Here is a 13,090-nt window from a genome sequence, read left to right on the forward strand (position 1 = left end):
GGGTGGGGGGTTGCAAGCACTCGGGAGAGACAGGATTAGAATTCAAAACGACCTTGACAAATAGGAGAATTGGTCTGAAATGAACAAGATGAAATTCAATCCAGACAAGTGCAAAGAACTGCACTGGGGAAGGACAAATCGAATGCACAGATACAAAGGGGGACTAACTGGCTAGGCAACAGCGCTGCTGGAAAGGAGCTGGGGTGATGGCAGATCACAAATTGAATATGAGCCAATGAAGTGACACCACTGCAAAAAGGGCTAATATCATTCTGGGGGCATTAACAGGAGTGTCGTATGTAAGACATGGGAGGTAACTGTCCCACTCTGCTCGGCACTGGGGAGGCCTCACCTGGAGTCCCGTGTCCAATTCTGGGTGCCGCACTTCAGGCAAAATGTGGATAAACTGGAGAGAGTCCAGGGCAGAGACAGGGCCAGGAGAACTCTGGCAGATGAAATTCAATGTTGATAAATGCAAAGTAATGCACATGGGAAAACATAATCCCAACTATGCATATAAAATGACGGGGTCTAAATTAGCTGTTATCACTCAAGAAAAAGATCTTGGAGTCATCGTGGATAGTTCTTTGAAAACATCCACTCAGTGTGCAGCGGCTGTCAAAAACACCAACAGAATGCTGGGAACCATTAGGAAAGGGGTAGATAACAAGAGATAAAATATCATAACACCATTATGTAAATCCATGGTACCTTCAATCCTGTGGGCACTTCTGGTCACCCCATCTCAAAAAAGATATCTTAGAATTGGAAAAGGTTCAGAGAAGGGCAACAAAAGTGATTAGGGGTATGGAACCGATTCTGTATGAGGAGAGATTGAAAAGACTGGTACTGTCCAGCTTGGAAGAGAGATGTCTAAGTGGGGGTATGACAGAGGTCTATGAAATCATGACTGGGGTGAAGAAAGTGACTACGGAAGAGTAATTTACTCCTTCTCATAACACAAGAACCAGGGGTCACCCAATTATATTAGTAGGCAGCAGGTTTAAAACAAAAGGAAATATTTCTTCACACAACGCACAGTCAACCTATGGAACTCCTTGCCAGCGGATGTTGTTACAGGCAAAACTATAACAGGGTTCAGAAAGGAATGAGATAAGTTCAGGGAGGATGGGTCCATCAATGGCTATTAGCCAAGATGGTCACAGGATACAACCCCATGCTCTGGCTGTCCCTAAGCCTCTGATTGCCAGAAGCTGGGAATGGGAAACAGGGGATGGATCACTCAGTGATTGCCGGGTTCTGTTCATTCCCTCTGAAGCACCTGGCACTGGTTACTGTCAGAGACAGGACACTGGGCTAGATGGCCCATTGGTCTGGACCTCTATGATTGTTCTTATGTTTCAGAGTAGCAGCTGTGTTAGTCTGTATTCACAAAAAGAAAAGGAGTACTTGTGGCACCTTAGAGACTAACAAATTTAACTGGAGGCTCAGGGGGGCTAAGAGAACAACAGAGCTTTGACCTGCCAGCTTGTAGCACATGTCTCTGTCCATCTCTGTGTCCATCAGTCCTTCCCTCCCTCTGTATGTGGAACTCCCTGCCACTGGATGCAGTTGGGGCCAGGGGTGTAGCAGGATAATGGGAACAGCCCAGGTTAGGTTAGTCGGGGAAAAGCCCCTCCTTCTTCCCAGGGCATGAGCCCTAGGTTCAGGTTATCTCACAATTGCCTGCCTAGGGGTTTCTCCCTCAGCTGCAGGTGGTGGCCACTGTGGGAGATGGGATGCTAAGCCAGATGGGCCCTGTGGCAGGATATTGATTCCTGTACTCCCTGCCAGTCCATTGCAGATTTCAGTGGATGCACTGGCATGGCCGATCCCCAGGCATCACCACTACTGTTGTGGGGTGAGGGGCACTCCACCACTCACTCTCTGTGCAGGATGAGACCTGGAATAAGCTCTGGGCCTGGACAGCCCAGACTTTAGCGGGAGTATGAACCTCAGCTCCAAAGAGATGTCTTGGTGGGCTGTGCCACACATCCCCTCCCATTGCTGGCCTCATAGTCACGCCTCCCCTTCCATCGATAACCAGCTTCACACCCCAGAGTCAGCCACAGCAGTGGCTGATGTAACCCAGCAACCAGGCATGTGCCACGCCCCCTCTTCTAGTGGACGATCTATATAATAGCCTGCTGCTGCTGCCAGCTGTGGAGCAACTCCCTTAGCTGAAGTGGCAGAGGGCCGTGTTGTGGTCCCCGAATCCGAAGCCTGCTGATGACTCGGAGGGGGAGAGGGGGTCATTATGCTAACCTGGAATAGTAATGAGGAAATTATTTAACAAGTAGCTGGGATGATGGGTGCTTAGTTGGCACTGTGGGAGCAGCCCATTCTGCATGGACCATCAGATCTGGGAGCTGTTGGTCCAGGCGAGAGGGGAGGAGGCCCCTGGCAGATTGGGGGACAATGGATCTAGCTGTGCTGTAGGACTGACTGGCCTCATTAATGAGGAGAGCACCAGGCTGGCCACTCTGGGACTTCCTATTGTCCTAGGCCTCAAAGCTCAGCAGGGCCAAGCCCTGGGGCAGTGCTAGCCAACTGGATTGTGAAGGCAGAGGCTGCATCCTGATTGGGTCCCCAGCAGCCAATAATAGAGTTATGTGAAGTCAAGTAGCAAAATATGCAGATCTCTGCATCCTGATCAGATCATCAGATGTCTCATCTAAAAATTCTGTTCAATATGCACAATATATCACACTCTATTCACATGCACTCAATACACATGTATGCTATCATATGCAATATACACTCACGAAAGCTTATGCTCAATTAAATTTGTTAGTCTTTAAGGTGCCACAAGTCCTCCTTTTCTTTTTGCGGATACAGACTAACACAGCTGCTACTCTGAAACCTGTCAATACACACAATACAGATTCGATACACCCATATACAAACACATGCAATATACACTCAATACACTCACACGCAATGTATATTCAGTACACGCACAAACATGCAATATACATGTATACAATCCCATGCAATATACATTCACTACACATTCAATACACACAATACAATCACATGCGATATACTCTCAACCCACACACAATACGCACACACTCAATACACACATACTGTATATGATCACATGCAATATACACATTCACCACACACATACAAACACATTCAATACACACACATGCACACTCAACACACGCTCACACACTCAATACATATGCGCACCCATCCACTGAAGATACACATACCATATCCACATGGGCTGCAGTTTCCCTATGGGATTTCAATGGCCAGTTCTTGGCAACATTAACCTTGAGTAGAGTAACCCCACAACAGTGACTAGGAATCGAAAACTCAAATCTCTAAGCAGCTTTGCAGAACTTGAATGCTGGCTGCCATGATGCCTGTGCCCCCCTGCGGGTGGATGGATTGCAGTGTGTGTTATCAGTGACAGAGGCAGAACGGGAGCTAATGGCTGCGGCAGACACGAGGGAAATTCACACTGGAAATACGGGGCACACTTTACCCAGGCAGGAGAATTAACTTGTGTAACCGCAGACCCAGGGACAAGGGGATTTCTCCATCGCTGGGAGGCCGGGTGTCTCTTTCTAAAATCTCTGCTCTAGCTCGACTACCAGATCTGGGCTCAGTGTAGGAATCACTAAGTGGATTCTCTGGCCTGCATAATACAAGAGGTCAGATGAGATTATCCAAATCTGTGGTTCTCAACCAGGGGTACACGTACCCCTGGGGGTATGCAGAGGTCTTTCAGGGGGTACATCAACTCATCTAGATAGTTTCCTAGTTTTACAACAGGCTACATAAAAAGCCCTAGCAAAGTCAGTACCAACTAAAATGTCAGACAGATAATGACTGGTTTATACTGCTCTATGTACTGTACACTGAAATGTAAGTACAATATTTATATTCCAGTTGATTTATTTAATAATTACATGGTAAAAATGAGAAAGGAAGCAATTGGCCAGTACTAGTATGGCTGTGACACTTCTGTATTTTTATGTCTGATTTTGTAAGCAAGTTGTTTTTAAGTAACTTGGGGGTAGGCAAGACAAATCAGACTCCTGAAAGAGGTACAGTTGTCTGGAAAGGCTGAGAGCCACTGATCAAATGGTCCCCTCTGGCCTTCAAATCTATAATTACACCCCCAATATCCATGTGTGTATAAATGCATCATTTACACCCACATGCTGATGTGGCGAGAGTACATCTGTGCAAGTATTACACATCTCGTCACCCTCACGTGCGTTGCGCATGCAACCTACCAGGGGGTGGTGCAAAGAAGAGAGTCATTTGCATGTGGCCCCTCAGTCATTCGCGCCAGCACCAGCTGCCTTGGATCTGCAGCTATTTCAGAGAGCAACATATTGGGTGAGGGAAAAAGCCACCATGGAGCAGCTCCAGATGAAATGTCCCACGGAGAGCCAGGGACTGTGTCCAGCACTGTTTGAGACAGAGGAGTTCCCACTGGAGCAGGTGCAGAGCAGGGCTGCTAGGCCGATCAGGTGACTGGCAAGCCGATCTTGCGAGAGAAGGCTGAAAGAGTTGGGCTTGTTTAGCCTACAATGCAGGCCCCTTCTATCCTGTGTCTAAGTTCCTAGGTAGTTTAGCTTTTTACTTCATGTCGGCTTCATTTGCTTCCCCCATGCCCAGCCCCCCTGATCAAGCGAGAATTCCTCCCTTTTCATCCTTCATACATGAGCTGCATTGCTGGTGGGGAGGATGGGCTGGTGTGTGCCCAGATGCTGGGGTAATGGGCATAATGGAACGAACTGAATTGCTGCTTGAGGTTTCCAGGATGCGGGTAGCAATACAGACCCAGACCTCATGCTTGAGTGAGGCACATCGGCTCATGCCCTGCCCCCAAAGGAACTATCCTGTGTGGTGTCAGCAGATCTCGCTGTTTCCCCCACCCTGGAGAAGATGATATCAGCGTGGGTGCATAGTACTTAGTGAGGCAGTGTGACCTAGTGGGTAGAGCACTGGGCTGGTATGCAAGAGGCGTGGCTTCTCCCTGGCCTGCTGAGAGACTTTAGGCAAGTCACTTCCCCCTCCCCACCATGCCTCAGTTTCCCTATCTGTACTAAGGGGACAATGATGCTACCCTCCTTTGTAAAGCGTTTTGAGATCTACTGAAGACAGAGCTAGGTATCATTAGTCTACAGCTGGGAGCATGCCCCCGTCCCACCTTCCCAATGAGACAACAGCAGCACCTCTCTTTGTGATGGCTAATCTCTGGCCCAAATGCAACATGCTGGTTAAGTGCATGGGGGGGCATGTCTCCCACTAATGGCCAGGTACCGCGACTACAACAGCCTCCTGCCAGCCCCCTTAACATCAATTCTATTCTTATTTCATACCCGTTTTGGGGGGACCTGACCTTCCAGTCGTGCATTGAGCGGTGTGACTGACATCTGCCACACATGTAGTTCGTTCTCTCCCCAGGGGGTCCCTGGATAAGGTCCCATGGTGGTTTGAATGCACCTGTCTGTGTAAAGCCTGAGTGATGGCGTTTCTTCTTAGCGGTTCAGCAGAGCCAAGGACACCCAGTCTTGGACCACCACCCCATTGTGCTGGGTGCTCTAAAAATCCAGAAGAGGATTGGGAGCCAAGACTCCTGGGTTCTCTCCCCAGCTCTGGGAGCGGAGTGGTGTCTAGTGGCTAAAGCAGGGGAAGCTGGGAGTCAGGATGCCTGGGTTCTATCCCCAGCTCATGGAAGGCGTGGGGGAGTCTAGTGGTTAAAGCAGGGGAAGCTGGGAGTCAGGATGCCTGGGTTCTAACCCCAGCTCTACCACTGACCTTGGGCCAGTCCCTCCCTGTGACTCAGTTTTCCACTGCTGTGAAATGGGGGCGATGGTACTGTTGCTTCCTTAGAGAGAATTTTGAAATTGACAGATGGAAAGCCTGGCTAAGAGCTAAGCACTGATGGCACTATTACTCCAGCACTGCTGGCATTATTACTCGAGTACTCCCCAGTAATGGCCTGATACGCTACAGGGAATATTCATTGGGCAGGTTGGGAAAAGTGGGGGGCCTCCAGAGGAGGTGTCTAGCCCCACAGAGCTCTGATTGGGGGCTGATCTCCCCCACCACTGCTCCATCCTGGCATGGCATTGCTAATGGGTCGCTTCTCTCCTCTCTCTCCTCCAGAAGAGGGCGAATATTTCCTCAAGGTCCTGATCCCCAGCTATGCGGCCGGCTCCATCATCGGGAAAGGGGGACAGACCATTGTCCAGCTGCAGAAAGAGACGGGCGCCACCATCAAGCTCTCCAAGTCTAAGGACTTCTATCCAGGTGAGGTGGGCCAGGGGCTCCTGTGAATCCCTGCAGATCTGAGGGTTGATAACTGAGGTGGTGGTGGGGAGGTTCGGACCTTCTCCCCCAGTGATATTCCCCTGCTGTGGCGGCTGGACAGGAGAGGACCAGGTTTGCCTTGATGCCTGGGCTCCAAACCCCTGCCATCCGTCCTGGGGAGGTGGGCAAAGGGCACTGGCTGGGATAGATTTATGCCATCCAGGTGACCAGCCCATGCCTGGCTTTGAGAGGCCAGGGGGAAAATGCCCCTTGCATGTAACAGTACAAATGCAGGTCGTACGTCTCGGAGGCAAGGCTGCTGGTCTGGCTTGCAAGGCAGGGGACTGTGTCTGGGCAAGCAGCAGCTCTGGAAAGGACTCAGGAGTCATGATGTGCTGAGTATGAGGACAGAAATGGCTGTCACCAGGCTCCAGAGATAATGGCTCCCTCAAGAGAATGGGGAAATTCAGCCCTCTTGGAGCAATTGGTTCAGGCTCTCTGCAGACTCAGGCGGTGTCACTGTGTCAACTACACCTGGGGCGGCTCCCCCCTCTCAGGCAGCATGGCCGTTGGGTGTGCGAGCAGGGGATGGCGAGGGGGCGCAGGGCACTGGCCCTGCTGAGGCTGGTTACTGCAGGCAGTTCCGGTGTCCGCCCTTCAAGGATCCTGACATTTCGGCCAGGGGTCAGAAAAGAACAACAGGCCCGAGAATCTGCCTCAGAGCCAGAGACTGGAGGAGCTGGCTCTACTTCGTTTACCCCAGAGAAGATTTAGAGGTGACCAGATCCCAGGTAGCCAACACTGCCCTGGGGGGGGAGGTTTCTGAGAACAGAGGCAAAGAGCAAAGGCAGAGCAAGAGCCAATGGCTGGAGCTGAGGCAAGAAATTCAGATTGGGAATAAGGCACCAAGATTTAACCGGGGATTGAGCTGAGGCAGGCGAATTCCTCCAGAACTAGGACTCCTGGGTTCTTCTGGCTCTGGGAGGGGAGTGGTCTCTAGTTGTGGGCAAAAGGGCTAACACCATCCTGGGCTGCATCAACAGGGGAATCTCAGGAGAAGCAGGGAGGTGATTTTCCCTCTGGATTTGACCCAGGTGTGACCGTGGCTGGGATCCTGGTCCAGACGGATGTTAATAAGTTGCCGAGAAGAGCCCCGAGAACAATTGAAGGCTTAGAAAACCTGCCTTAGAGCGAGAGACTCCAGGAGCTCAGTGTTTTTAGCTTGACAAAGAGAAGGGTCGGGGGGACTTGGTCTCCATCTATCAGTGCCGACACGGGGAACAAGGATCTAATAATGGCTTTTCAGTCTAGCAAAGGTTGAACATGAGCCAATGGCTGGGAGTTAAAGCCGGACAAATTTAGACCGCAAATAAGGCATAGTGAGTGTGATTAATCCGTGGAACAATTTACCGAGGGTCCTGATGGCTTCTCCATCCCTGGAAATGTTTAAATCAGGATTGGATCTGCGGTAAAGATCGGCTCTAGTTCAAACAGGTGTTGTTTCTGGGCAGGTGTCTGGCCTGTGTTATCCAGGAGGTCAGACTGATCGCGGCGGTTCCTTCTGGCCTTGGAATCTATGAATCTGTGGGGGGAGTGGTGTGTAGTGGTTAGAGTGGGTAGACTCTTGGGTTCTGGTCCCAGCCTTGGGATCGGAGTCAGGTAGATGATCACAATTTGTTGGGGAAGAATCAATATGTTTTTTGTAAAGGGAAATCATGCCTCACCAGTCTATCAGAATTCTTTGAAGGGGTCAACAAGCATGTGAACAAGGGGGATCCAGTGGATATAGTGTACTTAGATTTTCAGAAAGCCATTGACAAGGTCCCTCACCAAAGACTCTTCATCAAAGTAAACTGTCATAGGATAAGAGGGAAGGGCCTCTCATGGATCAGTAAGTGGTTAAAAGACAGGAAACAAAGGGTAGGAATAAATTATCAGTTTTCAGAATGGAGGGAGGTAAATAGTGGTGTCCCCCAGGAGTCTGTACTGGGACCAGTCCTATTCAATATATTCATAAATGATCTGGAAAAAGGGGATTAACAGTGAGGTAGCAAAATTTGCAGACAATACAAAATTACTCAAGATAGTTAAGTCCAAAGCAGACTGAGATTTAAAAAAAATTAAAAAACCCAAACAAACAAAAAAGCAGGTTTAAAATAAACAAAACACAGTATTTCTTCACACAACTCACAGTCAACCTGTCGAACTCCTTGCCAGAGAATGTTGTGAAGGCCAAGACTATAACAGGGTTCAAAAAAGATCTAGATAAGTTCCTGGAGGATAGGTACATCAATGGCTATTAGCCAGGATGGGCAGGGATGGTGTCCCTAGCTTTTGTTTGCCAGAAGCTGGGAATGGGCGACAGGGGATGGATCACTGACGATGACCTGTTCTGTTCATTCCCTCTGGGGTACCTGGCACTGGCCACTGTCGGAAGACAGGATACTGGGCTAGATGGACCTTTGGTCTGACCCAGTATGGTCTTTCTTATGTTCTTATGCAGTGTAGTAGTTTCAGCAGTGGTGTGAGAAATCAGGACTCCTGGGTTCTGTTTCTGGCTCTGGGAGATAGGTGGAGTGTACCGATTTCCATGGGGGGTCTAGGAGCCAGGACTCCTGGGTTCTGTTCTGCAGCACTTAGCCACGGCCCCCGGGGAATGCACTGTGCCAGCCCCGCTAGGTTTCATTTTCAGGTCAAGCACGGAAGATTAGCAGGTGGTGCTGGATGATGGGGAGGAAGCTGGCAGCCCTGGCCCAGCCATAATCTGTGCCCTGATTGCGGGGCACACAAAGCCAGGCCATCCCAGCTAAGCCGCTTTTCTCTGCATCTCCTGCTCTTGACTGGGGGATTATTGGGCAGAAAATCTCCAGGGATGGGGGGGATGTTGCCGAGGGGCTGGAGAAGGGAGGGGGCAGCTTTTTGCTTGGTAATTTCCCCAGGAGAAAGGGAGTTGTTCCAATCCCTTGGGAAAGGGGGAGGCACCATCCCCTACCACCACGATGCATAGGGAAGAGAAGTCTGGGGTCTGGTCCTGGGGGGGTGGTTTCCTAACTCTGAGGGCATGAAGGGCTTGATCAGGTCTGCGTATAGGAGGCTGGGGATTCTGGGACTGTGAGAAGGCAGCCTAGTGGTTAGAGCAGGGGGGCTGGGCGCCAGGACTCCTGGATTCTATCCTAGCTCGGGGGGAAGGGAGGGTCTAGTGGTTAGAGTGGGGGGGCTGGGAACCTGGACTCCTGAGTTCTAGTCCCAGCTCTGGGAGGGGAGTGGGGTCTAATGGCTAGAGCAAGGGTGGCTGGGCACCAGGACTCCTGGGCTCTATTCTCCCCCAGTTAGCAATGGCTTCACGGGAGTCACCTCCAGACATTCCAACTCTCACAAACTGACATGAGTGAGGCTTAATTTTAGTTAAAAATCGCTGCCCCAGACTGGGGGCTCCGCTGGCTCTCGCTGTCAACCCTGGGACCGGGGATGCCAGTGGGTCCCGCTACCAGCCTGGGATGGGGGCTCTGTGGGCTCCCACTGTCAGCCCGAGACGGGGGCTCCACTGGTTCCCACTGTCAGCTCTGGGACCCACCTCTTCCCACTGCCTTGGGGTGCCCATTGTTTTGGGAAGACACTTCAATACACCTCCCCTGCCGGGGCTGTACATCGCCTCCCCCTGGCAGCTGCTTGGCCCTATGCTGCCCGGGTTTCTCAGCTTCCTCCGGCACCTCCTCTGGACTCTGCTCCTGCTTTGAGGATCGCACCATCTTCCTCTGCATCCCCCCATTGAGAGGGAGGGCTTCTGGCAGGAGCGCAGCAGGGGGTCTGGCAATCGTAGGGTCACAAAAGGCCGGGGCTGTTCACTGATTTTGGGCAGCTCCAGGCGTGATGGTCCTCATCAGTGAGCGAGTCTTTAATGTTCCATGCGGTGGTTACCCCTCCCCTCCAGACAGGGGCAGGGGACCATTTAGGGGAGACGAGTGACTTTTTCACACTGGTGCAAAGTGTCCTGCGTAGGAGCAAGTGACTGCCCCGTGGCCTGGCAGGGCAAGGGACAGGGAGGGATCCCTGCGGGCCCTGCTCCAGAGTGGCTCTTTGCATGATTGTGAGCACTCCTGCCGCAGGAGCCCAGCTCCTCTTCCTTCCCGTACAGATGCAAGAGGAGGCAGCCCTGGGCTAGTCCCGCATGCGCTGGACGGAGGCGGGGGAAGAGCAAACCTTTGGGAAGGATCTCATGATTTATAAGCCAGTCTCGTGATTTTCTGGGTCTGACTGGTGCTGTTGGGGTTGGCAGTGCTGCTAATCCCTGCCCATTTCTTCAGCTGTTGGCTGAATGCCCAGCCTGGCCTGCCCAGGATACCCGTGGGGGGAAGGAGGCAGTTCCAGGCCACAGGAAGTCTCATGGAGAGGGGTGGCAGGGTCCCCCCACCTGCTCCCAGGGAGGGGAGGGAGAGATCCCCTAACCCGTGGGCAGGGGCTGGTGTGGCCGATCCCAGGGGCCTAGAGAGGGAGGAGGGAGCCACACGGACACCACAGCGGCTCTCTGCAGCCTGCAGGGCCCTGGGTGCCTCCCCCACCCCCAGCTGCAGGGCTAGGGGAGGAAACAGGAAGCTGGGCAGGGCTGGGCCAGGCTGGGAGGGAAATGGCTTCAATTGCAGGAAATGTTCCCCTTGATAAGTCAGGCCAGAGCTGTGCGTGCCGGTCCCTCCCCCGCCCCAGTTCTGTCCTGAGACACCCCCCCCGTCCCTACCCCCGGCTCTGTCCTGGGACCCCCTGTCCCTTCACCCCGGCTCTGTCCTGGGACCCCCTGCCCCTCCACCGGCTCTGTCCTGGGACCCCCTGTCCCTACCACCCGGCTCTGTCCTGGGACCCCCCTGCCCCTCCACCAGCTCTGTCCTGGGACCCCCTGCCCCTGCGCCCCGGCTCTATCCTGGGACCCCCTGTTCCTACCCCCCGGCTCTGTCCTGGGACCCCCCTGCCCCTCCACTGGCTCTGTCCTAGGACCCCCATCCCTGCTCCCCGCTCTAACCTGGCACCCTCTGCCCCTCCCCCAGCTCTGTCTTGTGACCCCCCCCCGTCCCTAACCCCCAGCTCTGTCCTGAGATCCCTCTGTCCCTACCCCCAGCTCAGTCCTGAGACCTCCCTGCCCCTAATCCCTGGCTCTGCCCTGGGACAAGCCCCCATACCTCCTCCCCTCCCATCTGTTGCACTAGCACAGCCTCCACATACACACGCTTGTGCCCTGCTCACACTCACAGAATCATGTGCCAGCCTGTGGAACCACCACATCCCCTTGCACGCCTTCCCTCCACACCTGCCCTGCCTCATACCCTGCCCACCTTGTGCCCCCTTGCACCTCCGCTCCCTTGTGGGACCAGTGACTGTCATCCACCCCTGCCCGGGAACTCTCCACTGTGCCCCCCATCCCATCCCCCTCCTCCGGGGTAACCCCAGGTGAGCGGGAGGGAGGAGCACCTGGTACCAAGAGGGGGTGACAAAAATGATTCCCAGGAACAGCCCCTCCTCCGCCCTATTCGACTGCCTGTGACCTCTGCCCCAGCCCATGGCCAGGGGCCAGCATTCACCACACCCTTTCCTATTTATCCAGCGTTAATTAGGCCTTGGCTGGGACAGGCCCTATTGTTTTCAGGTAAGCAGTGGGGCTTTGTCACAATCCCGGGAAGCCTGATCCTGGGGTGCCGGGGGAAGAGCGCTGAGGGGGGCCTTCCTGAACCCCTGCCCAATGAGCAGACAGTGGAATGGATGCTCCCAATAGCTCATACAACCTTCCTCGTGCCCCTTGAGTCCACAACTCCCCCCCCCACACACACACACCATGAGGCACGGGAAGAGGGCACGACTGCAGCCACTTCTGGGATGGGACACAGCAGATGTTTAACCACCAACAGCAACACTGTGCTTTAGGTTAGGAAGTAAAGAAGGATACAATCTCTAGATGAAAGTGGGAATAGAACCCAGGAGTCCTGACTCCCAGCCCTGCCTGCTCCCATCAATAAGAACATAAGAAAAGTCAGATTGGGTCAAACGAATGGGCCAGGTAACCCAGGTGGCCAGTCTCATACACTTCAGAGGGAATGACCAGAACAGGGCAATTATCGAGTGATCCATCCCATCGTCCAGTCCCAGCTTCTGTCAGTCAGAGGCTTAGGGACACCCAGAGCATGGGGTTGTGTCCCTGTACATCTTGGCTAACAGTCATTGCTGGACCTATCCTCCAGGAACTTATCTCATTCCTTTTTTAACCCAGTTATAGTTTTGGCCTTCACAACATCCCCTGGCAGTGAGTTCTACAGGTTGACCGTGCATTATGTGAAGAAGAACTTCCTTATGTTTGCCTCTTAATTTCATTGGATGATCCCTGTTTCTTGTGTTATGAGAAGGAGTAAATAACACTTCTTTATTCACTTTCTCCACCCCAGTCATGATTTTATAGACCTCCATCGTATCCCCCCTTAGTTGTCTCTTTTCCAGGCTGATCAGTCCCAGTCTTTCTAATCTCTACTCACATGGAAGCTGTTCTAGCCCCTTAATCATTTTTGTTGCCCTTCTCTCTACCTTTCCCAATTCTAATATATCTTTATTCAGATGGGCCAACCAGATCTGCACACAGTATTCAAGGTGTGGGCATGCCATGGATTTTTATAGAGGCATTATGATCTTTATCTTATCTATCCCTTTCCTAATGGTTTCTAACAGGCTGTTCGCTATTTTGACTGCCGCTGCACATTGAGAGGATGTTTTCAGAGAAATATCCACAATGAGTCCAAGATCTCTTTCTTGAGTGGGAACAGCTAATTTAGAC

At 52.3% G+C, this 13,090-nt stretch overlaps 1 protein-coding gene across 1 annotated transcript in view; it reads left to right on the forward strand.

Annotated features, from left to right (window-relative positions):
- NOVA2 (NOVA alternative splicing regulator 2) overlaps window positions 1–13,090 on the forward strand; it is a 46,196-nt gene that overhangs the window by 7,608 nt on the left and 25,498 nt on the right. Inside the window, exon 2 of the mRNA XM_038382298.2 lies at window positions 6,142–6,285. Within this exon, the coding sequence (XP_038238226.1) occupies window positions 6,142–6,285 (144 nt within the window). The remainder of the gene's footprint in view (window positions 1–6,141; window positions 6,286–13,090) is intronic.

This window comes from Dermochelys coriacea, chromosome 23 (genome assembly GCF_009764565.3).
Source record: "Dermochelys coriacea isolate rDerCor1 chromosome 23, rDerCor1.pri.v4, whole genome shotgun sequence".
NCBI lineage: Eukaryota > Metazoa > Chordata > Testudines > Dermochelyidae > Dermochelys > Dermochelys coriacea.